The 26,816-nt window shown below is 51.2% G+C and overlaps 2 protein-coding genes and 2 non-coding genes across 4 annotated transcripts in view; all 4 read left to right on the top strand.

Annotated features, from left to right (window-relative positions):
- The window catches only part of LOC120592232 (trichohyalin), a 33,700-nt gene extending 24,113 nt beyond the window's left edge, over window positions 1-9,587 (top strand). Inside the window, 8 exon segments of the mRNA XM_039849825.1 lie at window positions 3,713-3,880; window positions 5,450-6,254; window positions 6,288-6,775; window positions 7,273-7,423; window positions 7,572-7,595; window positions 7,598-7,917; window positions 7,919-8,057; window positions 8,060-9,587. Of these exon segments, the coding sequence (XP_039705759.1) occupies window positions 3,713-3,880; window positions 5,450-6,254; window positions 6,288-6,775; window positions 7,273-7,423; window positions 7,572-7,595; window positions 7,598-7,917; window positions 7,919-8,057; window positions 8,060-8,532 (2,568 nt within the window). The 3' untranslated portion in view covers window positions 8,533-9,587.
- A 4,634-nt stretch (window positions 9,588-14,221) lies between these two features.
- LOC120592273 (5S ribosomal RNA) lies at window positions 14,222-14,340 on the top strand. Its single transcript, XR_005650089.1, has one exon. It is a non-coding gene; the product is annotated as a 5S ribosomal RNA (ribosomal RNA).
- A 1,105-nt stretch (window positions 14,341-15,445) lies between these two features.
- LOC120592292 (5S ribosomal RNA) lies at window positions 15,446-15,564 on the top strand. The gene has a single exon (XR_005650092.1). It is a non-coding gene; the product is annotated as a 5S ribosomal RNA (ribosomal RNA).
- A 5,687-nt stretch (window positions 15,565-21,251) lies between these two features.
- Window positions 21,252-26,816, top strand: part of S100A11 (S100 calcium binding protein A11) — an 11,317-nt gene continuing 5,752 nt past the window's right edge. Inside the window, exons 1-2 of the mRNA XM_039849602.1 lie at window positions 21,252-21,347; window positions 26,564-26,704. Coding sequence (XP_039705536.1) covers window positions 21,267-21,347; window positions 26,564-26,704 — 222 coding nt within the window. The 5' untranslated portion in view covers window positions 21,252-21,266. The remainder of the gene's footprint in view (window positions 21,348-26,563; window positions 26,705-26,816) is intronic.

A 26,816-nucleotide genomic window follows, 5' to 3' on the forward strand; every position in this document is an offset into this window, starting at 1 on the left:
ACTGCCACATTTCAAGGATTCTCAGTTGGTCTTCAAAAAAAAAAAAATAGATTGAGCCAATATGTTAGTCTTGATGATTTTCTACCTTCTCTGGCATTTACCAACCTTTTAAGGAACTAGAAAGCAATGAAAATTATTTTCCTGTCCAAACATCCTGTCAGGAGCTCCTTTTAAAATATTTTTAAGTAACGATAGTGTTAAACAAAGGGACACCATATAGCAGCAAGGGCCACTTCATTAGGAGAATATCAAATCCGATTTTAGAAGTTAGCATTGGAATCTACTTACGATCCTTCTGATGATGTACCGAGAAAGACAGGAAGGAAGGAAGGAAGACAGGCTAATTCTCTTAGGTTTGTTCACATTTTTAAATACTGTCCCTGACGCCGTACCGACTTTTAACAAGGGTGGGTAAGAGAAACATCACCGGATCTAAGACCTCGCCTCACTGAGCATGGGGAAGTTTTTCTGTTACTATGAGTGCAAATTCAGCCATTTTCTCAAGGCCGTTTAGAAGCGTTTTCCTTTGGAATTTGGTTCTATATTTGTTTTGCTTGCTCAAACATGATTTTAGAATGATTAATATTTTCCCCTTGTGCTCATGGAAGCTAAGAAGTGTCCAGTCCCCTTGAGTGCATTGATTATAAAAAGGTAATGGAATCACACAAATGCACCCCACCACCTGGGCCACACACAGGTGGGTAAAAACAGAATCAGACACAGGGCAGGCTTTGTCCAGGGACTTCCTTGAAGGACACTCATAAAAAAGGCTAGTATCCTCTGTGAGAGATGGAGGTTCCATGGTGATCTGTGGTTGCAGTGCTCATGATGGTCTATTCTAGAAATCAAAGATTAAGAGAACTATAGAAAATCCTAAAAAGAAGGGGGGAAAAATAAACAGAAAAAAACAGAGAAATCTTCAGTCTTCACTAAGGAGCTGCTACATCAAGTTCGCTAACCGATCCCAAGAAACAGCCACAGTAAAACCCCGAGGTCTCAGGCCTCGGTGCTGAAATCCTTAAGGACACAGAAGTGAGCTAAACGCACAGCTGCCTTCAAAGAAAACCTGTCGCTCCCACTTGCCCTTCACCCCTCCTCGGGGGTGGGGGGCAGCAGGGAGGGGTCAAATAGAATTTAACTCCACTATCCTTTGGATCAGTCTGCACGTAAAGGAATAGCCATTGAGATTTAGGTTCCAAATTACATTCCATTGAAGGACCCAACACAATCTCTGCAAAATTCAGAAAACCAGTACCTGCCTCTGTTGGACAATGGAAGAGACAGAAATGTTGAAAGCCACTGAATCGTTTAACAGTCTCCATAAATCTATCGTGTGTGTGTGTGTGTGAACCAAAGTTTCATACGGTCTGAAACGGAAGGCTGGGAGCCGCTGACAACCAGGGATCAAATCCAGTTCCTTGCAATAAAACAGCGCTGAGATTTGCAAATGGTCACCAGGGCTGAGAAAGCCCTGACAGATATAATGGGCCAGAATGACCCATGACATTAACGTGCTTCCAGAAGAGGCCGAGTCAAGGGTTTCGGTGTCAGGGTCATTAACAACGTGCGATTGTATCTACAACAACACATTACGCCAGCTCTTCTCCACCAGGGGCAATGACGTGCTAACGAGAAAAGAGCGAACTTCGTTTAGATGCAATAGCCCCAAGAATGAAATTCTGCAGACCTCGGTTCACTTAGGAACCACGTAATGAAACGTACTTTAAAGCATCCTTCCAACCTGTTTACTAAGGAGGCAGTAAATCTATAGGAAAATCGTCCTAAGGCCCAAGAATACAAATGCAATTTTTCCCACCTGCTTTTTTAGAGAAGAAACTAAACTCAATTATTATACCCTCTCATCGTCCTAGAATTGTTTCAGGCTGGGCCAAAGCAGCTCCCCATGAACTGTCATATCCCAGGGAGAAAGTAATTGGTTCTCATCAGTTTATACCAAATTTTCTGTTTAACCCCAACCTAAAACTTAAAATATTTTGTAAAGTAAATAGCTTAGAGGTTACTACTTTATAATGAAGTCATAATTAATTAAGATTCTGAACCTTAATTCTTTTATTATTTTTTTTTTGTTTTAATTTTAACAATTAAAGAAAATTAGAGATCTGTCAAACATTCTATCCTTTCATGTTAGGTGGGGCCAGCACCCTAACTGTCAGGAGGCAAATTCTGTGAACCTGGTGCCAAATAGCTACGTGAGCAAATAGTGAGATAAACAAGCCATTTGCGGAGACAGAGGCGGAGCTGGGCTTGGTGAGGAATGAATGAATCAGGCCATCCCACAGAGTGGGTGTCTCCTTCCCAAGTTGGTCTTCGGGGCACAATTAAAGCCCTTATAAAAGGCCCAGCTCCCAGCTGCCCAGCACACTTGCCAGTGGTGTCAGCGAGCACTGGACGTCTCCCTCTGGTGACGCGGGTAAGTCCCATGCGGTGGGAGCGTGTCCTTCTGTGCGACTCTTCATTTTCCAGCTATCGTAGATGTTGGAGGGGTGAGGGCAACGAGGGTCTATGTGCCACAAGACATCAGGCTGTTATAGGATGTCTAACCCCCACCAACTCCACGCCATGTTCTTATGGCTGAAGTCATCGCTCAAAGGGAGACATGGCTCTCCTCCCAAGGCTCTGAACTCTGCAAGTTTTTTTGCGTGTCAGGGGTTGGAGCACGGTCACCTATGACTCTGATGGGGTTCCTCTTCCTAAAACCTAGAACCGATATGGGCCATCTTCATGGAGTTATGCCACCTGAGGTATTGGAGTTGAGAAGTAATTCAAGAGGCCAGCTAGATGAACCGGGACACTCACCCAGCCAGTGAAGCCTTCCATGGATTCTTTTCACATGGATCTGCTTTTGGCTAACTCCTGTCTTTTATAAGGCCAAGATTCAAATGGTTTATTTGGGTTTGACAAAAGCTAACCATAAGTCCAATATTATTCAGTTTTTCAGGTTCAGTATGACCCATCGACTCTGGTAGCCAGTCAGGAACTACCTCTCAGAAGCTCTCAATAACTGAATATCTGTAACACCTCAGAGTTAAGGCAGACGACATGCCCACTGTTTTCTGCATTGGTATATCTGAAGAGTACGATGCTACCTTTGACTAGGAAAAAGTAGCGCTTAATCTTAGAACTGGTGACTTATGAATTATACTCCCAGATCTCTTATGAACTATAATGTCGGGAAATAATATACATTCCTTTTTTATTGTTCAAGTTACCATCAAATGTTTTGCTGCCACAATTAAGTGTGCACGACTTCCATCCACTTTAAGATGCTCTCAGATCTTCCTTCACCGGTCGGCGTTCGCCTGTCCTCATTGTTCAGCTTCAGAGGAAGATACTATGAGTAGTAACACATCCAATTTAAATTCTTACATTCTTCTCTTCACTGTCTGATATAAAATATTCCAGGAAGCAGGAAGAGAGAAAAGAGAAGGATATGGGTAATCCAGACTGGGTGAACGATGCAAAGCTACCTACAGCATAGTCTGAAGATAATTCCCTGACTTGAAATTTCTCAGGATTTCTCTTCCCTTTTCGAAGTACAATATTCAAAGATAAGGCGCTCTGAAAGCCCAGGCTGAAAATAACTACTGTCGTAAAGTCCCATTATTTCGGGATCTGCCTGAAGTAGTGTGGTCATAGCCTCTCCAAGATCAGAAATAGAGTTTTGATTCTGGATCCCATCTTTTCGTTGTAGGTTTACCTGAACTTGAAGGAAGGAAAAAAAATGTCGCCACTTCTGAGAAGCATCTTCGATATCACCGAGATTTTCAATCAATATGCCTCGCACGATTGTGACGGGGCAGCTCTGTGCAAGAAAGACCTGAAGACCCTCCTTGAAAGGGAATTTGGAGCTGTCCTTCAGGTGAGAAATAAGAAGAAAAGGAACCTCTCTATCGATTTAGGGTTATGAAATTTCCTCTCAGGAGAAACCAGAGCAAGGAATGGTGTTTTTATGCTCATTTTTTACCATGACGGCTCTACGATACGTTCATTTCTGAGCCTGAAGGTCTTTAACTGGCATTGTAATCCGAGTCCTAAAGAAGTTGCTAGCAAGTATGTCACGTACTTGATGACAAGACATCAGATCAAATTAGGCTTGGAAGGAGCTTAAATTTACTTCCAAAATTTCGATCATTAAACTCAGCCTGTTCTCCGGTAAAAGGGGGCCACCATTAAGTGTTTCATCCTGTTTTCCAACGAGGGATAAAAATCAAATCCGGGGTACTGGCTATTTCAGACAGAAACGGCTGCTGCGCATCTTCAGAAATTTCCAGTATTCCTCTCCTGAGGATGAATGCTTTGGTATCCACCCAGCTCAAGAGAACTTGTGTTCTTTTGATCGGCATTAAATTACAAGATGCAAAAGTTCCCAACGAATGTGATACAGCTCTAAAATGGTGTTCACATTTTACATGGGGACAAGCCTCAGTACAGGCAGGTTTTTCTAATTGCTCGTAATGTCGTTCGGGTGTCGGCATGTCATAAAATATACGTTGTCGGTGAACGTTTACCTGTAAATGGTGCATTTTAACTTTTTTTTTTTTTTTTTTTTTTTTTGCAGCACTTTTCACAGGAAGCCCACATGACCCTGGACAGTGGATCTCAGTCCTGGAGCACTTCTGGATCGCGACTCTAACGGAGGCTTCATCGACCAAGTTCCTACTTTCTGTTCATTTTTAAAGGCCAAATATTGAGCTTATTATGCAATAAAGCAGGCCTACCGGGAAGGAATGGGGAGGGAGGCGCTCAAGCTGATGGTAGGGAGGCAATGATTCTGGGATCCAGCAGCAGAAGAAGGAGAAGGCAGTTCAGCCCCGGGACCGACAACTGGAAAAATGAGCAGAAGAAGACAGGAGCAGGCAAACCTCAGGAAGAACAGAGGGCTGGCTGGCTGCTACAACGAAGGCGGAGGGAAGCAGGTGGGAGATCCAGGAAAAACCCTTCTGGGAGGCTCAGGCGCACTGGGCACTCCAGACAGGTGGAGACAGGGCAGGCAAGCCACTGCAGGGAGCCTCCAGCATGGACCATGCACAGCCTCCAGCACTCCCAGGAAGGAGAGGAGCAGCTGCCTGCAGCGAGCAGCAGGAGCAGGAAGGGGCAGCTGGAGGGGAGAGACCATGGCTTCACAGGAAAGCGCGCAGGCCTCTGAGACTCTCCACTCAGAACAGAGGAGAGGCCTGGGCTGGCAGGAGGAAAGCCTGAAACAACCAGCTGAAACAGAAACAGAACCCTGATCAAACAAACTCACAGCACTGAGCAACCCGCTTAGACAGGGAATGCCGCCCTGGAGGTGAAGGGAAAGCGCAAGCAGAACTCAGCCGCGCAGAGAACTGATCCGAGCAAGCTGCAGCCTGGGCTCTGAGATGCCCACTTAGGTGGCCTGGGAGCAAAGCTTCTGCAGCACCAGAGCAGGAGATCTTGTTTGGAGCAGGAATCGCGCCTGGAGCAGGAGAGGCGCGAGCAGGAGCCGCGATCCGAGCAGAAGCTGCGGCGCGAACAGGAGCCGCGCTTGGAGCAGGAGAGGCGCGAGCAGCGGGAGAGGCGCGAGCAGGAGGCGCGCTCGGAGCAGAAGCTGCGGCGCGAGCAGGAGCAGCGCCTGGAGCAGGAGCGGCGCGAGCAGCAGCTGGCCGAGGAGGAGGCTCAGCAGGAAGAGGCCCGCGAGCGGGGCGAGGGCCGCATCCCCAGGTGGCAGCGGCAGCTAGAGCGCGAGGCCGACGCCCGTCAGAGCAAAGTCTACTCGAGGCCCCGCAGGCAGGAGCCGCAGAGGGGCCTCCGGGAGCGGGAGGAGGAGGAGGAGGAGGAGGAGGAGGAGGAGGAGAGGCGGCGCCAGGAGCGCGAGCAGCGGGACAGGCAGCCGAGGGCGGACGAGCGCGAGGAGCGGGAACGACAGGTCCGGGAAGAGGAGGAGGAGCGGCAGCTCCAGGAGGAGGAGCGCCTCCGAGAGGATCGGGAGAGGGAGCGACGCCAGGAGCTGCGCCGCGACCAGAAATGGAGGTGGCAACTAGAGGAAGAAAGTCAGAGACGCCGCCACTTGCTGTTCGCCAAGCCGGCTGCACGCGAGCAGCGGCGGGAGGAGGAGCAGCTGCGGCGGGAGGAGGAGCAGCTGCGGCGGGAGGAGGAGCAGCTGCGGCGGGAGGAGAGGCGCCAGCAGTATCTCGAGGAGGAGGAGGAAGAGGAGGAAAAGAAGGTGCAGCGCGGGGACAGGAAGCGGCCGTTCGCGGATGAGGATCAGCGCCGTGATCTGAAATGGCAGGGGCGACGAGAAAAAGAAAATGAAGGTCGTAACGACGAGGTTTACACCAAACGCGCGGAGACCGAAGAAAAGATCCGGCAGTTAGAAGACTCCCAGGTGCGCGAGAGACGATTCCAGCAGGATCCGTGGCCCCTGCAGGATGAGCAGGAGGAGGGAGCGAGAGAACAGGAGAGGAAGAGCTGGCGGCAGCGCGACAGGCGATTCCCAGACGAAGCGCTGCGGGAGCGAGAGGAGCAAAAGGAAGACAAAAGGCGAGACAGGAAGTTTCCAGAGGAAGAGCAGCTGCTGAAGGAGGAAAGAGGAGAGAAAAGACGCCTTCGGGAAGAAGACAGCAAGTTCCGCGAGGAGGAGCAGCAGCTGCGTCGCCAGGAGCGCGACAGAAAGTTCCAAGAGGAGGAACAGCAGCTGCGTCGCCAGGAGCGTGAGCAACAGCTTCGCCAGGAGCGCGACAGAAAGTACCAAGAGGAGGAACAGCAGGTGCGTCGCCAAGAGCCTGAACAGACAGTTCAAGGAAGGGAGGAACAACAGCCCAGCGCAGCAGGAGACACATGAACAGTTCAAGGAAGGAGGAACAGCAGCTACGTCGCCAGGAGCAGTGGTACCAACAACTCATAAGGAGCGCGACAGAAGAAAGATATAAGAGGAGGAACAACAGGTGCGTCATAAAACCTGACAGAAAGTTCAAAGAGAGGAGGAACAACAGCTGCGTCATGAAACGCAGCAGTTCAGAGGAGGAACAACAACTGCGTCGCCAGGGCGTGAGCAACAGCTTCGCCAGGGCACGTTAGAGAAAGAGAAGTACCAGAGGAGGAACAGCAGCTGCGTCTTCAGGAGCAAGCGACAGACAGTTCAAGAAGACATAACCGCGCTCGTAAGGCGACAGAAAGTTCAGAGGGAACAGCAGCTGCGTCATAGAACGTGAAAACAACAACCGCCATCCAGAGGCTGGCGACAGAAAGTACCAAGAGGAGGAACAACAGGTGCGTCGCCAAGGCTGACAGACAGTTCAGAGGAGGAACAGCAGCCGCGCGCATGGGGAGCGCGACAGACAGTTCAAGAGGAGGAACAACAGCACCGTCATGGAGGCTGTCAAACAACAACTACGCCAGGGCAGAACAGAAAGGAAATACCAAGAGGAGGAACAACAGGTGCGTCATAAAGCCTGACAGACAGTTCAGAAGGAGGAACAGCAACTGCGTCATCAGGAGGCGTGGTGGCTTTTAACCCATCAGGAACGAACGACAGAAAGTACAAGGGAGGAGCAGCAGGTGCGTCATAAGAGCGCGACAGAAAGTTCAAGAGGAGGAGCAGCAGCTGCGTCGCCGGGGCGTGAGCAACAGCTGCTCAGGAGCCGCGACAAATACCGAGAGGAGGAACAGCAGCTGCGTCGCCGGGAGGCGACAGACAGTTCCAAGAAGGAGAGGAACAGCAGGTGCGTCGCCAAAGGCCGCGACAGACAGTTAAGAGGAGAGGAACAGCAGCTGCGTCGCCAGGAGCGTGAGCAACAGCTTCGCCAGGAGCGCGACAGAAAGTTCCAAGAGGAGGAACAGCAGCCGCGTCGCCAGGAGCGCGACAGAAAGTTCCAAGAGGAGGAACAGCAGCTGCGTCGCCAGGAGCGTGAGCAACAGCTTCGCCAGGAGCGCGACAGAAAGAAAGTATCAAGAGGAGGAACAGCAGCTGCGTCATGGGAAGCCTGAACCAGACAGTTCAAGAAGGAGGAACAACGCTGCGTCGCCAGAGCGCGACAGAAAAGAAAGTACCAAGGAGGAACAACAGGTGCGTCGCCAAGGCGCGACAGACAGTTCCAAGAGGAGGAACAGCAGCTGCGTCGCCAGGAGCGTGAGCAACAGCTTCGCCAGGAGCGCGACAGAAAGTATCAAGAGGAGGAACAGCAGCTGCGTCGCCAGGAGCGCGACAGACAGTTCCAAGAGGAGCCGCAGGAACGGGACGCGCAGCTACGCGGGGAGGAGGAGCAGCTGCAGCGCGGGCAGCGGGCGGAGCTGAGGCGCCGGCAGCAGCGGGACCGGCTGTACCCGGCGGAGGAGCAGTTTGCGCGCGAGGAGAAGAGGCGTCGTGAGGGACAGGACCTGCGGCAAGAAGAGCAGGAGGAGGCGCAGAGGCGCCGCCAAGTCTGGGAGGAAAGCGACAAGGGCGGTCAGCAGGTCCCCGAGCCCGGCAAGCGTCAGTTCGCCCGCGCCCCGGTGCGCTCCAGCCCTCTCTACGAGTACATCCAGGAGCAGAGATCCCAATACCGTCCTTGAGAGGCTGCCGCACCCCGACACCTGCCAAAGCTTCCGCAGAGGAGAATGGCCAACACTGGGTACCAAATGACTCAAATGTTTCTGGTTGTGGGGAAACTCTGATGTTAGAATATGTCTTTTTTCCAAAATCTTAAACTATAATACTTTGTACTTCTGCCTTTTATTCTTCCTCAAGTAGTTCTTCACTGCAAAATGTCTTTGCTCTTTGGTGCAAACGTGGTGTGCATTTAAAAAAAAAAAAACAAATCATTTAATTTGCTCAAGGAGTTTTGTTTGCAGACATGTTAATCTATTGCTTTCAAAAGTAACAAGAATAATATGGTGATGTGAGATTCAAAAGAATTGGGTCTATTTTTTTTTTAATGGTTGATCCATCTTGTGGAGAGTTTAGATATTTTTAAAGTTCAAGTCGATATCTCTTCTTGGGCCTAAATTACATTAATATTTACCTCCAAATAGCCTCTCATCTTTTGTGGCATCGTTAGCACAGATTCCACAAGGGGACGAATTTTTACAACCCTTGAATACTACAGAGGAACTGGCTTCTACAGAAAAACTCCCTGTGCAATCAGCCCATAACTGGGAGAAATATCTGTTAAGGATGAGGTTTAACTTGAAGACTTAGAATTTGAATTAGATTTTTTTATACTTAACTCCATAAGTACTTAAAATCTCATAAAACGGAAGTAAACTGTTTCTCAAACAACTCCAGAGCTCACATTTTCAAACTGTCTGCTGTAGTCTATAGTGCTCAGTTCTCTTCCCCCAATCTTTAATGAGTTTGAGAATATTACTACCTTTGTTCATTTTAGCTGAGAGAGAACCTGCTCAGGATCCTGTAAACATCTCTGTTACTCTAGGGCCAAGAAGAGATCACAGAGAGCATTTTGGGGGAGGGAAAGGGAAAAATCTGTAAACAGAGGGGCAAGTTCCTACAGGCCCGTGATAAGACCTATCAGCCCACAATCCTTTGAGGCCTATTGATACTACCGTGGAGACATTCTTGTTGAAATAATTGGACTGTATAAAAAATTAATAAATGTTTGGCAAACAATTATTTTTGTCTGTCTTAACTATGTATCACGTCTTAATTCAAGATATAATGGTCTGGAAACTGACAAAAGTTCCCAATCACTTAAAGGTATTTGGTTACTATATCGACATCTAAATATGAAAAAAAGAAATAAGAATAAAAACCACCTCTGTCTTCCCCGACCATGTTTCCCTGTTTGGGTGAACCCTGTATTATTTTCATCCCCAAGCTAGGTTTCTCTTTCCAAGTGTTTTTATTCTGGACCCCACGGCTTTCTGTGCCCCTTTCATAATGACTCGCAATCATGACAAATAATGATGTTCCCAGTGTCCACTGCTATTTCCTTTCAAGAATAGAGCAGCCCCTTTGTCTCTGATGTCTGATGAGCCAATAGTAGAAAATGGCCTGACGTTCAGCTCAACACTGTAGAAACTAAGGATGAGCTGTTGGTTTAAGCAACACAATCTGTGAGGTGACCCAATCAGAAAGTGCTTAATAGCAATGCCAGAAGTGTCAAATTATCACCTAAGAATCCAAACAATCCTGTGCCACGTGCTGGAGTCTATATTATCCACACCTCAGTACCAGAAATAAGCCCAAGAAGGACCTGATGTGGGATAGCATCGTTTCTGATTGTGAGAGTCATGGATGAGCTAGCAGGCGTCCTAAGTTACAGACACTCGACGTTTTGGTCAGTGGTGGAGACAAGAAAGCTAAGCGCCTGAGTACATTCTGATCGAGTAAGATGGCATTTTCTTCAAGGAGCCCCGGCTTCTCTCTTACTTAAATAGTAGATGCCCCTCCCCCACCAAAGACAACCTGGGAAACCCCTCACGTCACCTTGGAACGTCACCTCTTTCAAATGATTTCTAAAGGCAAAACTTTTTTTCTCCTAAGGCAAGTTTATGCTTTTCTTTACTTAAGGATCTTCACAGAAACAGTGGAAGAGCCTCACCGGCTTTCCTCAGGATCCTCTCAATGTGCACACATTTCAGAGCCTCCTTATAAATGTCAGCCCCAGGATACTCCTGAAATACACTCATCATCTAAAACTACAGTTCGACCATAATAATCATGGCAAAAACAATCAAAGCCCTTCAGACTGCTCATAGCACTTTCTAAGATGAGGAAAGAACCAATTTCCAAAGAAGAAAGTATCGTTTCATCGCAGTGATAATAACACAGAGGTTTTTGGTTTTTGTTTTGGTTTGGTTTGTTTTTAAAAAAAGAAAAAAGTCAGCTAGCCCATGCCCTGTGGCTGTTCCTTCAGCATGCCGAAAGGAGACATGCTGGCAGGCCAACCCTGCTCCACCTGGATAATGCAAAGCATGGGCAGAATCTCGAGGCCGTTGGGGAATTGGCTGTTTAAGTATAAACTAAGAGCTCTGGTATTTCACCCTGGCTGCTGCTGAGAAATGGGGTTGAGAGTGTAATATGGAAAAACTGATCTGTCCTCCCTTAAGTTCATACATTGAAGTCCTGACCCTCAGTGCCTTAGAATATAGTAGAATATAAGAGATGCAGTATTTAAATAGAATATAGGAGATATAATATTTACATGGATAATTAAAATGAGATCATGAGGTGAGCCCTAATCCAAAATGAATGGTGTCCTTATGAGAAGAGAAAATTCAGACACAGACACGTCTAAAGGGAAGACGACGTGAAGACACAGGAAGACAGCCGTCCACAAGCCAAGGGTAGAGGTGCGGGACAGATCCCTTCCCTTTCGTTCAGAAGAAACAAACCCTACCGACACCTTGATCTTAGCCCTCTGGCCTCCAGAATTGCGAGAAAAAAGACATCCAGTCTGTGGCAACTTATTACCACAGCCCTAGCGACCTAATACGCCATGGAAGGTGAGATAATGTTGCTATGGAAATCTATCTGTATCGTAATGACCTTTACCCTGTGACATTGTACAAGCCTGTCCTGGTTGCCCAAAGACACTCTTTCTTGTTAAATCTGTCATAGTTTCTATGGAAAGAATGATACAAGGAACAAGAAGCCTGGGGTTCATTTCCTCGTTCATTCAACAAATATGTACTGAGCTCCTGCTACGTGCCCGGCATGCTAGGCAGTTTCCATACAGTGGTGAAGTAGCCATTCTGGCCTGTTGCTCCGCTTTACTGTCTGCGTGCCCTCGTGCAAGCCACGTAAGCTTTCTGGGCCTCCACTGTTTCATATTTCAAACTATGAGACTGGAATAGCTCTCACCAAGGTTATTCTCAGGACTGGAAAAAAAAATGACTTTAACATTCAGCTTGTTCAGCTGAAACTTTTAAAGCAACTCAAAGACCCCCTCACTCTAATTTCTACCTTTAGCTCACAGAAAACGGGGAAAAGAATTAACTGGAGAAAGTTATCACCAGACCCTCGTTCTGGGTTCAAAGATCTTCCCTTTCTAGCCAATTAGACCTAACTTCACTCCATTTGTCTCTCAAATTCCTCTCCAGAGCACCTTTCTATCATCCCAGGTTTATCCATCGAGAGAGAAGACCCGCACCCTAACCCCATCTCCTGAGATCTTGGTGCTGTCAAAGACCATTCCCTCTCCGATTTATGAACTTCACGATGCATCTAATCGCTCCCATTCTTCTCCGGGGAGAAAACAAAGTCCTAGAACTTGGTTCCACTCAAACTGACAGTCGGTGGCCATTCGTTTAACTACGAACCCATCTCCACTCCATCTTCTGTACTAATTACACATGGCTAATATTTTCATCCGGTCATAGTAATTACGAGTTTCTTCAGCAATGCTGCAGTTTGCACCAGGACTGTGATCTGCTGAAGATTATAATCTGTGTAATAGGTAACAAGCACGTTTCTCTCGTTAGCAAAGAGCTGACAGTCACACGTGATAATCTGAACCTAACCCAAAAATTGATTTCTGAATAGGTTATCATTTTCTGAACACTCAGGATATCCGTGGCAGGCACTCGAATAACAAAAACTTTTTTAAAAAATCTGATTTCTATTTGTTATTATTCCCCTTTTTAAAAAAAAAATGTGTGGTATTTTCTGCAAGATGAAGCGTAAGGTCTTCCGTTTTAAATGCAGGCCCTGCATGTTCTAGAGACAACCCACCTTTCACACGCTGGCCAACGGCCCCAGAGCCAACCACATGGTCAAACCTATCTACGTGCTGTCATTAGAACGTCTTCTGATTGTCCTCACTTCAAAGACTTATCGGAATAATTTTATCTATTTGAAATGCCTCTCTCCTTCCTGCCCACCTGGACAATTTCCACTCCATTTAAAACTCCTGGGAGGAGTCTCTCCTCTTCCCGAAAAACATTCCTAATCCCCTGACACACATGCTCTCTCTCTTCATTAAGGTTCTAAAATGTCCATTATCTTAACTGCTCATTAATTGATCACAATGCTCTGCCTTAGCCGGCTTTAATCTTGCTTCATCTGCCCAACTAGATTCTAAATACCTTGAAAACAGAGACAGTGACTTGGGATTCTGACAGAGCACCCAACTATAGTCCAGATACTCTTAACAGATTCCGAGGATAAAATGGAAATAAGATAGAGTCCTGTTCTCAACAGATCTGCACTTAGCCCTCCTGAGAAATTCGTTCCATGTCTTTGGGGAAAGAGCCACCGGGGTTTTGCTAGGAAGAAGTCCATGCTCTGTGCTTTAAGGGGGGAGAGGGAGGTGGGAATGACCTCTGAGCCGGAAGCTCCTTACGCGGACTTTCTACTGACTTCCGTTTGAAGCCTCGCTTCTCATCCCCGCCCCGCGATGCCTGCTGATTCTGAGTCCGGAGCTTCTCCGGGTTCTCACGGCCTTTACCTGCACCGCACCTTCGGAACACACCTGGGCTGTGCCCTTCCCCACTTGCTTCCATCGTAAATGTTCCCCCGTCCACTTTTCGACTTCCGTAAATGTGTTAAAACTCAGTCACGCTTCTCCTCCAGTTCTGCCCCTAATTCCAGTTTCTTTTTTGCTTTTCATATGTTTTTGTTTTAGAGGATTCCAGGAGGGACCTTAAGGAAATACATTTCCTCAGCCCATCATCATCCCGAACCAACTCCTACTACTTTTATGATAAGTAACAAAGCTAATGAAATCATAACTATAGGCCGAAGCCTTCTTTTCTGCTCATCAGATTTTCCGGGAATGTAGAAAATCACCTGGCGCCAGGAGAGAAGAACATTGTGGAACCTGGTTTAGGTGGACGGCCCTGGCGCCGTCGCTGAGAAGGCGGCACGTCTTCGTGACCGATTACCATACAGCACGGCCAGGCGGGGAGGCTCCAGCCTTGGAGATCCCTGGCCCACAAACCACTTGTCTGCACCATTCCAGGAGCGTCGCTCCTGCTGGTCACCAAGACAAAGCGAAGAACAATCCATGCTTTGTCCTCGAAATGCCGAGAGAGAAGCAGGTAAGGGGTGAGGAAGTGAGGGACACGGGCGGAGCGGGGTGGCGGTCAAGGGCGGGGCCTCGGGGGTCGGACTGTGCCCAGGCTGCGACCCGCCCACTCACGGCGTGTCCTTGGAAGAGGGACTTCCCTGAATCACCTCTGCTTCCGCTAGTGCATCTGTTAAAAATGTTGCATAGGACGTGGTTCCATAGTGCAGCGGTGAGCACGTCTGCTTTACACGCAGAAGGTCCTGGGTTCGCGCCCCCTGGAGCCACGGTCCAAGGTCTACGGCCATGCCACCCTGAACGTGCCCGATCCCGTCTGATCTCGGAAGCCAAGCAGGGTTGGGCCTGGTTAGTACTTGGATGGGAGACCACCTAGGAAGACCAGGTGCTGTCGGCGTAAATAATAATTAATAAATAAATAAATAAAATGTCGCATAAACTCTCAGGAAGTTCACCAGCTCGTGCTGGACACCGGCTAGGAACCCCTTCCTGGGTGTTCCTGAACGCCATAAGTGGACGTCAGCTCATAGTCCGCAGAAAGGCTGAGCGAGACCCAGAGAAGGGAAGTGACTCGCCCAAGGTCACCTAGCCCTCCTGGGAAAGGCAGCCTCACGCCTGCAGGCTGTGACCACCCCCTCAGCCACGTAAGAGTGGGCCCCAAGAGATAAAGAGCCCACACAGCCTGCGCCAGGCTCGTCGCCTCGTGTGGAAAAGCCTCCCTCTGCTTCACGCTCAGCGCGGACCCCTTGGCTCTGTGTGGGCGTGTGCACTCTGTGGCACCTGGCCCGCTGCTGTATTTGTCCCTTGCAGGGAAGGAAGTGTCAGGGCCCTCCATTCTGTGGTGCGAGAGGGGTGCACACAGGCCAGCGCCAGGGCTGGCCACCGGCCTCCTGCCTTCCCAGCCTCAGCTCCCCGCAGCCCCGTCCACGTCGATAAGGTGGCCCCTGGACTCAGGGTACAGCCGCTTACGTCGCTCTTCAGTCCCCAGGGGAACATTCAGCTTCCGGGTCCATACATCTAAACAGGAACCAAACCAAAGACAGAATGGTCTGAAGTAAACAGCTCCACAGAGGCCGCCTCGTCCTGCAGCCCAACTTCCCCCAGGAGACACCACGCTGAGTCAGGGAGCGCACCTGGCTGCTGCCAGGGACTGGGACACACCCACTGCAGGTACCGGTACTGAATAGTGGCCCTTGATCAAAGCCTCAAACAGGGCAGGTGGAGGCCAGTTTCCCAGGCCGACCGGAATCCCCTCGTGCTTAAACCTCACGCCGCCCGACCCGCCCAGCTGAGCCGCATGCAAGGGCAGGCCGCACTCGGTCGGAGAAGTCTTCAATTGCATCGTGATGTTTTAACTACTTTCGAGAATCAAGAATGTATACCATATTTGTGTATAAGGGAAAATTACTTTGAGATCCACAGTTACGCAATACACTTGAATCATGAGAAATTAAATCATACCCCGTACTGATTTGGGTCTTATTTAAAATCCTTAACAATCAGTCTACGGCCACGCCACCCTGAACGTGCCCGATCTCGTCTGATCTTGGAAGCTAAGCAGGGTTGGGCCTGGTTAGTACTTGGATGGGAGACCACCTAGGAAGACCAGGTGCTGTAGGCATAAAAAAACAAAAAATAAATAAATAATAAACAAATAAAATAAAATCCTTAACAATCGTAGTTTCAGAAACAAGTCTCAATACATAAGGCAAATCAGTTAAACTCTCTATTCTTTGGTCACTGGGTTTGTCACCTGCTTACAAGAAGGATGCAGAGGCCCGGAGTTTTCTGGATGTTTCCACTTTCTGATCGAGACACGCTTGACTGAGAACTCGGAGTCCGCCTCGCGCCCGGCGCAGTCGTGCCGGTGCCCGCGTTGGCGGGAGGTGTTGAATGTCTGTAATTACTGGCCTTCGTGTGCTTAAAGAAGCCTCGTTCAGATGGGACAAAGCCCGCGCGTTTCATCTCGCCGAGCCCCACAATAAACCTAATAACTGGGATTTGTACAGAGCTCTCCCCGGATGAGCTGACAACACACCTCGATGCGGCATTTCCCTGGGCCGCACGGTGACGCGGCGACACACCCGGAGGGGACGGCCGTCACCCAAATCCCTGCCGAGGCTCCGAGAGAGCCCGAGGCTGCCCAGCAGCAGAGTCAGAACCGGCACGGGGCAGCCCCACCCCCGCCCCATCAATGGCTCCCGCTGTCACCAAGTGTCTCCCACAGGGTGCCTGGCACCGCGAGATGCCCTGTGGTCTCCTCTCACGAGCTTCTCCCAGGCAGAGCCACGCACAGGCCTCCAGGCTGAGGGGCCATGGCCACCACCAGAAGGCCGTCACGGCAGAAGCCATCGTTACATTTTTTGGCCATGGGCTCTGGGCCAGAAAATGTCCTCCTCACAGAGGCGCCGTGGGCGACATCGGGTGGGAAAAGCATGACCCTGACCCCGCTGAAGCCCAGCTCCCCCGCTGCCCGACCGGGAGGCCGTCTCCGAGGCAAGCAGAGTGGCACCGGGTAACGTCATCTCCCCTTCCGATGGCAAGAGCTGGACATACCAGTTCTCGATGCTTTGCTTTCATTTCCCTGATAGAGAATAATAGGTTTGTGATTGAGAGGCTGGACAAGGAGCCTGACAGGGCTGGAGAGCTCAGATATTCTGGAATGAATGGGGTGTGAAGACTGAAGAGACAGAAGGAAAGACGAGGCACAGAGACACAGGGACAACGAGAAAGAGAGAGACTGAAAAGCGAAGAGGAGGGGAAGGCGAAAGGAACAGACGAAACAGACGCCCAGGAATCGAGGAGAGAGAGGGAGGGGAGGGGAACGAGCAGCCCCCGGGACCTGGAGGAGCCGAACTCCGCAGAGAAGGTCCAGCCGCCAGCCGCAGCCCCACGAAACCCCCAGGAGCAAGTCTGGCTGCCGAAGGCTGAGTCACCACGCGGCGGAAAGGCAGTAACACAAGAAAGGCTTTTCAAAGCGGGAATTATGACTATTTGTATCACTGTTATTAATCACCCTGACGATGGCAGCTGATGGCCGCAGAAAGCCAGGCCCCTGCCCTCAGACACACAGGGCGACCGGCTCCTCAGGGTCCCATGGGTGGGTGGCATGCGAGCCAGGGACTTGGGCCTTCCTGCCCCTCATTTGGTAGCCAGGAGACATTTGAGCCCATGCCTGGGGGCCTCTGACTATGCATATGAAAGTGTCCTACGCGAATTCAAAAAGAATGAAATGTGATTGAGTCGAATGCTGGAATGCCTCATTGCAAAAGCTATTTTTGTTTTGTTGAGACACCTGATCCCTGAGTCCTGTGATGTTGGAAGAAACCAGATCCCAATGCCGAGGAATGAAGAGTCTTCAAGGGAGATGTCAGAGACCTGAGCCCACACCCCAGGAATGATGAGACACCAGATGAGGGGGCAAAGATCAGCTCCCACAGGTGACGAGAGACAGACGCTAAGTGAGAGACGAAACTCCAGCATCAAGGGATGATGGCAGAAGCCCAGGTGGGGAGCAGAGACCAGCTCCAAGACAGTGAGAAGAATTCCAAGACGGAGACCACACCCCAGTACTAAGACACAATGTAAGATGCCCAGTGAGAGACCGGAGCCCGCAAGCCAAGAATGAAGGGGGACGCCAAGGAACAGACATGAGACCGGAACCCAGGAGTGATGGGAGACAAGAGGTAGGAGGGCGGAGAAGGGATGAGGCCACCTTAGGTGCAACAACGAGAGGGAACAGGAAGTGGCTTATCTGGGGGAAGAGCAGGGGCTGAAGGACAAGACCGGAGGCATTTTCCCAGGCAGGAAACATCTGAGCTTGGAACTCTAGATCCTCAGAAACCAGCATCCACTAGAAAAATTGGGCCCATTACCCGTGAAGTATTCTTTTATCACAGACAGAAAGGAAACTGCCTATGCTATCACTTATGAGACCCATCTGAAACAGGAAATATGAGAAATGGGCTCGCTTACACAGGGTTGGAGACGTTTAGGGTTAGGGCGCAGGGGTGGAGGAAGCTGCAGCTGGTCCCCAGTTAGGGATCCAGAAGGAAAACATCTGCACCAAGACTGTGCCGACGACCAGCAGCAAAAGCCCTCTCACGCCTGGCGTCCGGCAGCCACACATGTGGGGGGGGAGGGGCCTCCCATGAGCTCGGCTCCCCTGATGACATTTCAAAGTCCCTTCTGGGTACTCCAAGAAGCCCCGCCTCCCCAGTTGGCTGGCCCGGTTGGTTTGGTTTTCTTGGCTTTTTCTTTCTCCATAAACTTTTGACATCTGGCTATGATCTACGATAGGTAGAATCCCTCAACTTTTGGTTTCTGGGACTCTTACATTTTTGGGGAATGGCTTATAGTGGAAAAAAAAAATTAAACGTTGCATGATATCTTCCAATGGCCCTATGATTTTAACATTAATGAATCATAACTTTCAAGGCTTATCTAAAGGGCTTGCATATTCAAATTATAAAGCTTATCAAAAATTAATAAATAATCAGCAAGCACCGATTCCTCCTCGGTTTTCTTGTACATTTTTTAAAATTCATCACTCTTCAATCGAAAACTAAGATGAAGCGTCATCGTCACAGCCTCTAAAACAGGGTTTGCTCTCATTCAGAAAACATGCTCTTCATCGATTCATTTAGTAATGTCTGTATTAATATTCAGATTCACCTACTGGAGTCGGAAAAAAAAAAGTAAAATCAAGTCCAGCTACATACTGCAATGAAGGAGGCCTCTAAAGCAAAGCCACTCGGTTTAAAAATTAAAGGAGGAACAAAATAACGTATAAATGCAAACAAACAAATAAAGCAAAGGTCATAATAGTAAGATAAGACCAATATCTGCGGGGCACATGCTCCAAGACCCCAGTGGACTCCTGAAATCACAGATAGCACCGAACCCTGGATATACTCCATGTTTTTTCCTGTACGTACATAGCTACGATAAAGTTTAATTTATAAATTAGGCACAGTAAGAGATTAAGAACAATAACTAATAATAAGATAGGACAATCAGAGCAACGTACTGTAATAAGTTATGGGAATGTGGTTTGTTTCCCTCTCTCTAAAAACACCGCAGCCATCTCTCGCATGCAGTAAGCGGCTGGGTGCCCCTGGGTCCAGGGGACCCCTTGCTGAAGCCTTCACACGGCCTCAGTGCTTTCCGGGGGGACACGTCGTCATCAGCCCGGCCAGGTTTCCTGTTCCGGTCTCCCACCCCCAAGCCTCACACCTTTTCCATCGTAACCAAGCGCCTCTCACGCGCTGCGCCCATCACTTGCGCAGTTGCGGATGCGACGGCAAAACCAGCACGAACTTCTCTCTCCTTCTTGGCGATTTCACGGTCGGAAGGTCCGTTCTCGCCACGGATGTTAGCGACCCGTCCCTTCCTGCCAATCACGATGTCGCGCCTCTTAAAGGCCCCGCCCATCACCTCCGAACGGGCCGCGTCCTGCGGGGTGCGCTTCAGAGAATGAATCGAGTCCATTACAGCTCCGAGTGACCCCGGTCTCCCATGACCACACTAGCTATGCCAACCCATCAGGCCAGGACCTGGGGGCGAGGGCCCTGTATCTTATTCTCCACCTGCACCCCGACATCTAGCCACCTGTAGGGCAGGCGCTCAGCAGTCACGGTCACTCTAATGCACGAATCCTGTATACCCGGAGAGGCCCTGGGTCTCTCCCTGTTCCCGCTCAAACCCTGTCCCAGCTGCTGGCCGGAGTCCCCTTTACCCACGAAACAGCTGTCAGCCGCCGGGTACTCAGCCTTCTAGAAAAAGCGGCGCTAGACCACGTGGGCCTGCGGACCGCACGCCCGGGGCTTGCGCGCCACCGTGTGGACGCGGCCTGCAATGTCCTGGGCAGATCCGTGCCGGGAGGGGGCCGCACGTCACCGCCCCGCCCGGGCTGGCAGCGACGGGTCACTTCCGCGTCCCTTCTGAGAATGCCAAATGGACAGGAGATTGTCCCCTTCTCGTGCTCCCCGGTAACCGAGGTGGTAGGGCGGAGGGTGCTGCACAGTTCTGAAACGCAGACCCCTTACGGATAGATGGGTGATGTTCCCGCCGCGATTCCTTTGTTCTAAGACCCTGGGAGCTGAACCCTCTGACTCCTTCTCTTAAATATCTAGTAGCCGGAACCACCTAACTCCCAAGACCCCGCGAGGTGAGAAGGGAGTGACCACTGCATACGCTATGTTTAAGTCACACCAAAGATCCTCACAGTGGGCTCAGGGACCCCCTACCTCGTAATCCCCTGGCCGTGAGTGAGCATTGTTAAAATGCGGTTTTGTGACCTCTTGAACTAGAGTCTGAGTCTGGAGCCTAAGAATTTGAATCGTTAACAAGTTCTCAAGGCGCGTCTTACACACACCGAAGCCCTGAGAACCAGCACCCCAACAACCAGCACCCCGACCAACGAATCCGATCTTACTGTTGATCTTTGACAGTTAGGGGTCAGATGCTTTGGCCTGTAAACCCCGGTCAGATAGACTTCAGTGATACCACGCAGCCATTACAAGTGATGAGGTAGAGACTATCTACCCACACGAAAAGGCATTCGCAGTGTATAGTTATGTTTAAATGATCAAGTTTTACCCGACTTTTAAGTAACGTATGGATGTTCATACGTGCATGGCACACGCATCAGGAAGAACGCACACTGAACAATTCACCTGGGTGAGAGAATCCTTGCCCTCCTTCCTTCCATTTTTTTTTTTCCCTGTCTGTGGTCTCTACGTCTCTACGCCATGTACACAAGTTCATGTGTGTGGCGTGACGCCCATGAGCGCAGGGCCTTTGTTTTGTTCCTGGCTGACCCCCCGCCTCCCCCCCCACACACACACACTCACTCCCTAGAAGAGGGCTTGGCACTCGTAGGTCCTTGACAAGCACATACTGAACAAATAAATAATAAAGGAACAGTAACTTTAAAAAAATATACTCCAGATATGACTAACAGAGCCGGGCACCCCTCCCGTGACCCCACTCCCCCACCACCCTCAGCTGGGTCCTGCGAGCCCAGGCGGCTCCACTCAAGGACCCACCCACAGACCCGCCCATGAGCTCTTTGGAGATAAAGCCGCAACTCAGACAGCATGTTCCTGAGTCACTTCCTGGGTAGTGGCTCCAGGCCCCATATCCTGCAGGAGCAAATGTAATTTTTCCATTGAGATCATAAAAACCCTTACAATTTCCTGTCCACAGCCAGGTCTCTGACTGACTACCCTGGCTCAGAGGGGAGGGACAGAGCAGTGGGCCTTCCTCCACAGGAAGTAAAACCCAGAAGTGGAAGTAAACAGGGGTCCCCTTCTACTCCCGATGAGGGGGCCAGAACAGGAGGCCCCCGGCAGGCACCCTATACGCACCCACTTTGTGCCCTGGGGCACTGAACAGGCACAGGTGGGAACTCCACAAATGTTTACTGACTGAATAAGCTTCCCATGCCCACACCGCGAGCCTCTTTAACTCGCTTTCTTTTGTGCTTTAATTTTGCCACTTAAAATTCAGCCCGTCTTGCTCTAGGAGGGCGTTTGCTCTCCTCTTCCTCTAAACAGCACCCCTCCGCCTCCACAAACCGCAAGGAGAGGCCATGCTCGGGATCACAATTGGGAAACGGCAGCTGAGAGCGGGAAGCTGACTGAGAAACAGGTCGTTGCTGTTTGTGGGGCTGGGAGGCTGACTAAGCAACAGGACGGTTGGCCAGGTGGCGGGGACGCACTGGGTGGGAGGGGGGCTCCCTAAGGAGAGGAACCAGCCCGGCTCCAGAAGTGCCCCACGTCTGGACTGAAACACAAGAATTTAACTCCTCTGTGTCCATTCGATGTTTTGTTCTCGACGGACTTGCTGATTCACAGACCTAAGAACCATCAAAAACTATTAACTCTTAGGAACGCATTCGCTAATATTGTAACAGCTACATACGGTCTCAGGCGCAAGACTTATCACGGGGGTCGCTTGGAAAGTTTATAGATGTCTCACCGCTATGCCGTACACCCGAGACTAATATAACGTCGTATGTCGACTGTCCCTTAGAAAACAATTTTTTAATTAAAAACACTATTAACTCTTGAGGGGCAATTTTGCAACATGTGTCGAAATCGTAACTGCTCATGTTCTGCAAACCATGGATTCGACTTCCGAGAGCGTCTCCTCAGCTACACCCGTAGCTGGAATATTTCTTAGGGGGGAAAAAATGAAACCATCCAACTGTCTTTGAATAAAAGCCCGTTATTAGACCTTTGATACTGTACCCGTAATGGAAGTAAGAAGAAGGTGGAAATATGTGCACTGATGTGAAAAGCTGTGCAAGACGCATCGTTAGGTAAAAACAAAGCGAAGGGGAGTGAGTGTGGACAGCGTGACTCCACATGTACACTGAACCGAACGAGCACCGAAGACAGCTCAGGAGCTGCAGGCGGAGCGGCGTGTCTAGGGTGGATGAGTAGCTTTTGCTTTTCACCTTAAACCTTTCGGCGTTGTTTAATATCTTTTATAATAACCCTGTATTGCTTTTTTAATAACGATTAAAGAGGAAACATTAAAATGCACGCCTATAGACACATATATGCACTATCTAAGGAAAACACTTTATTATAAAGGGTTGACCCCCCCTGACCTGACAGTATGAGCGTAGAGAAGAACAGAAAGGTTGACGCTTATGATCAGAGGGAAAAACTGAGCTCGGGAGTCACTGTTCCCTGGCGCGTTCACGCATGGATGGAAGCCCAAACTGTGCTATGCGTCACAGGTTTTAAAATACCGAGCTGCGGCCTCTGTCTTAAGGGGCTTGCAGTCTCTGCAGGAGAGAGATGCGTGTGCATGAGTAAGTGGCCGACGCGGTGATGACGTCCGTGCAGGCTCCGTGGAGAGGCGGGCAGCCCTGTGGGGCGGGGCGGGGCAGCGGGCGGCGGGAGAGCCTCTGCCGAGTCCTAGGATGGGGAGTCTGGGGGAGTCCTAGGTGAAGCCAAGAACAAGAGTCACTAGGTGAAAGGCTGGGGCGGGGGGTCCTAAAGGCTGGAAGATATTCAAAGTGTGACCTGGTGCTGACCGAGCAGAACAGCGGCCAGCGGCAGGGCCCGAGCAAGTCCCAGAGGCCCTGATCCGCCATGCGTGAACCCCGACGGATGGCTGGGGTTCAGGGCGTGGCACACGGGGTGCGGGGGAGAAGGGGACCATTTCACAGCTGGCAGAGAAGAATTTCAATGCGTCCAACGACGAGCACGGCCTTCCCAGTGAGAGCCGGCCGGGAGGCCCGCCCTGCGGAAGGGGCCGGGGAGAAGCCCACCTGACCGGGCTGAAAAGTGAACGAAGAGAAATAACGAAATGACAGCTGGGATCAAGCCACGAAGGGCCCCTCGAATTCCAAGGGGAAGAATTTAGACAGAGATTAAGCGATAGAGACCCGCTAAGAATGCCTCGATGACACCTTCCGATCACAGAACCGCACCGGTATCGGACTCGGTGTGGCCTCCTTGAAGTAGAAATTTGACGCGTACGCGACAATCGGCTACAGGCCATTAGGAAAGAGAACATTTCTCAACCCCAACAGCAGCTGAAGACCTAAAAATAACTGTGCGGAGGGCTGTCACGGTTTCCGACCATCAGCGTGAAGAACACGAAGAAAACTGGAAACGTGGGCAGACGCTGGAGGAGAGCGAGCAGCTAAGCGCCGGCGCCGCGCACGGGGCACCCCGGCTGCTCGGAAGGTGCCATCTCGGACGTGACGGAACCACGAGCGGCCCGCAGTAGGGCAGAGGCAGCGGGAGGCGAGGGGGAGGGACGGGCTGTCGCGGTAATGACGCCCGACATCTGCCGAGCGCAGCCTGCCAAGCGCACCGCGAAGCTGCAAGCAGTGATTCACATCTGTAGGACACCTGGCCACTCAAAGGGCCCTTTTAGATTTATTCTCTCCTTAATTATTATCCCCTTTTCCTCATGAGAAGACTGAAGCTCGGGATTAGAAACGGCTTAGCTAATCGGGGAGAGGGCAGGGGCGCGCACGCGGGCTTTGGGGGCCTCGTCCAGCACCCCGTTCGCACCGCGGGGGGCTCGGAGACGCGGGTCCTTGACGCCACAGGGTGGCCACGGCGCCTGCGCGTGAGCGTAGGTTAGCCCCCTCCAGCCCAGAGGTAAGCCTCCCAGCCCGGGGTCCAGTGGAAGGAGCCTCACCCTGGAGACTGGGGTACCAGGGAGGAGGCCCCTCTGTGGCCCCCCTAAGCCTACGTGCCATCCCCAGCCTCGCCCGTGGTTTGCTCCTTTCCTCCTCTGGAATAGCACCGTCCACCCTAGCTCCCCTGCGACCTTGCTGTCGCCCGTGCCCTCTCAGCCCTGTCCGTTTGCTTTCTGTCCTGATGACCCCTCCGCAGCCCGGGAACCTTCTCGGGCCTCCCTCGTACGCCCTCGAGTCCTCCCTCGGTCCCAGGTCCCGTCCGGCTGCCCCTCCGTCCGGCCTCCCTTCACAGTCGGTTTTCTCGATGGGAACCGAGGGTCTCTCTTTCTTCTCCTGGGCTGGATCGTCTTCCTCCTCGTCCTTTATATAGTGGCTCATTCACAAAAGCTAGGCTGGGCTCCATCAGACCAGAGGCTGCCGGGGCCTTGGGAACCGCCGAGCCCAGGAGCCCCCCCCACACCCACACCCATACACCCCCACTCCCCCCCACCCCCCGACGCAACTGCCCGATGCGGCCCTGAAGGCGGGGGTCTCTGCGGGGAGCGGGGCACTGGCTCTGCCCTCAAGCGGCCTACAGTCCAGTGAGGAAGACGGACAGTGGACAAAGTGACATTAGAGTGTGGTAAGAATTACACACTAAGGAGCGAGGGCGGAACGTGCGGTGGACGCGCAACAGGTGGAAGGCTTCCGGCGTCGTGCGCGCTCTGTCTGCCGGGAACTCATGAGGCCGGGTGCCCAAGGTTCCCGCAGGAGGCTGGTCACATGGCACACTCTGTCGAGCAGGCCCCAGAATTCCAGACTCCCGAGAGGAACGCGGGCCTTCGGCATAAGCCACGCTGTGGGGTCGAGGCGCAGGGAGCCACCCGCAGGCACAGTAAGAGAAGGCGAAGAAACGGTGACAAGCCCCCAAAGCCATGTTCCCAGATGCCACCAGGGGCCACATTGGGAGCAGCCCTCTCCAGGGAAGGCAGTGTCAGGCTGCTATGGTAACTCGGTTTTTGCACAGATGTCCGGCCCAGTCTCGGGGTGAGAAATGCCCAGGGGAGACGATGTCTCGGTTTTGATGCTACAGACTCGACTGTGTCTCTCCAGACCCCAAAAGTCGTATGCGGAAGCCCTAACCCCTAGTGTGACTGGCCTGGCAGAGATGCGGTGTTTAGCAGGTAATTATGGCTAAATGATGAAATGATTAGAGGCCCAAAGAGCGGGGCTCTAAGTCAGTAGGACTGTAGCCTTATAAGAGGAGGATCAGCAAGAAAGCAGCCATGTGCAGGCCAGGAAGGACGCTCTCTCCAGGAACGGAATCGGCTGGCACCTTGATCTTGGACTTGAAGCCTCCAGCACTGTGAGAAGAAGCCCCCCAGTCTGTGGTATTTGGGTGTGGCAGCCCAGGCCAGCTAAGACAGATGAGGTGAGAAAGGCTGCTGCAGACAGATCCAACAGGTGTGCAAAGGCCCAGAGATGAGAAAGGGATTCGAATTTTGAGCCCCCACTCCAGTTCCAGAGTCTGTCATCGTGAACATCCACCTCATCCTTCAACATCCAGCTCAAGCATCGCTTTCTCCATGATGCTTTCCCTGCCCCCCTCTCTCCCGGACGCCTTCCTCCCTCCTCTCAGAGTTAACCACTCATTTCCTTCCTGGCGCTGTCCTGCACCTTGGTCGCAGCCCTGTTATTACATTCGTCACACTCTACTGTGCCCATGTCAGGCCCTACCCAACCCTGCACAGAGCTCAGGTTGCATCGAGAATGCCCCTGCGCCGTGGAAGCCCCCATCTATCCCCTGACCAGCCTCCCCTCCTCCAGACCTCGCCATCAGCTCGCCAGCCCTCGCTCCTCGCTGGTCCTCAGCCCGGTGTCTGCTCCGGCCCTTCAGTGTGACGCACTCTGCCAGAGCTCCTTTTGCCTGCTGTCCTTCCCGAGCGCTCCCTCCTCTGCCTGAAAACCTACTTGTGTAATGGCTCTATTTCAGCATGAGCCCGGGGAGCCGTCGCCAAGGGCAGCCCCAACTGGAAGGCGCTATCCCCCAAGCCTGGTTCTGGATGAGTCACACTTACTTGGTGTAACTCTGTTCTCTGATTCCACTCAAGCGGCCTCACGGGGCAGAGGAATTATTGAACAAAATAAATGTCTTACAGAAAATCGGGAAAACGAAGCAACCAGGCTCCGGAAGAACGAGAAGACAAGCAAAGCTGGGTCCCAGACTCTCGCTCCCTGTGCTTCCCCATTAGACAACTCGGCTAATCTCCAAAACTACTGTTGAATGAATAAACTGAAGAATGTGTTCATTCATTAAGGTTAAAGAGGTTTGCGCAGCCACGTAGAAGCTAAGAAGTGTGTATGTGATAGACAAGGCACTGGGGGCCATTTCGTTTGTTGTTTTGTTGGGCTGGGTTTTGTTTGCAATTGCTCAGAGCTGTACCTTAGGAAAGTGTGTTTTAAACAGTCCACAGAACAGACTGGAGGGCAAGAGGGGATGAATGTCCAGACTAGAACACCGGAGGTGGAGGCGGAAAATTCGAGGCGCAGATCCGAGAGAGAGTGTGAAAACGCGTCAGAGAGGCCTGGCCCGGGACGAGATTTCGGGGTAAGAAAGGGATTTAGAGTCGGAACCAGGCTCCGGCATCCTCAAGTCCGGAGAAGAAAGCATGGCGAGAAGGGGGAGAGAGGGGTGTCGGGAAAGAAGCCATTTCTCGAAC

This window comes from Pteropus medius, unplaced genomic scaffold (genome assembly GCF_902729225.1).
Source record: "Pteropus medius unplaced genomic scaffold, Ma_sr-lr_union100, whole genome shotgun sequence".
NCBI classification, from domain to species: Eukaryota; Metazoa; Chordata; class Mammalia; order Chiroptera; family Pteropodidae; genus Pteropus; species Pteropus medius.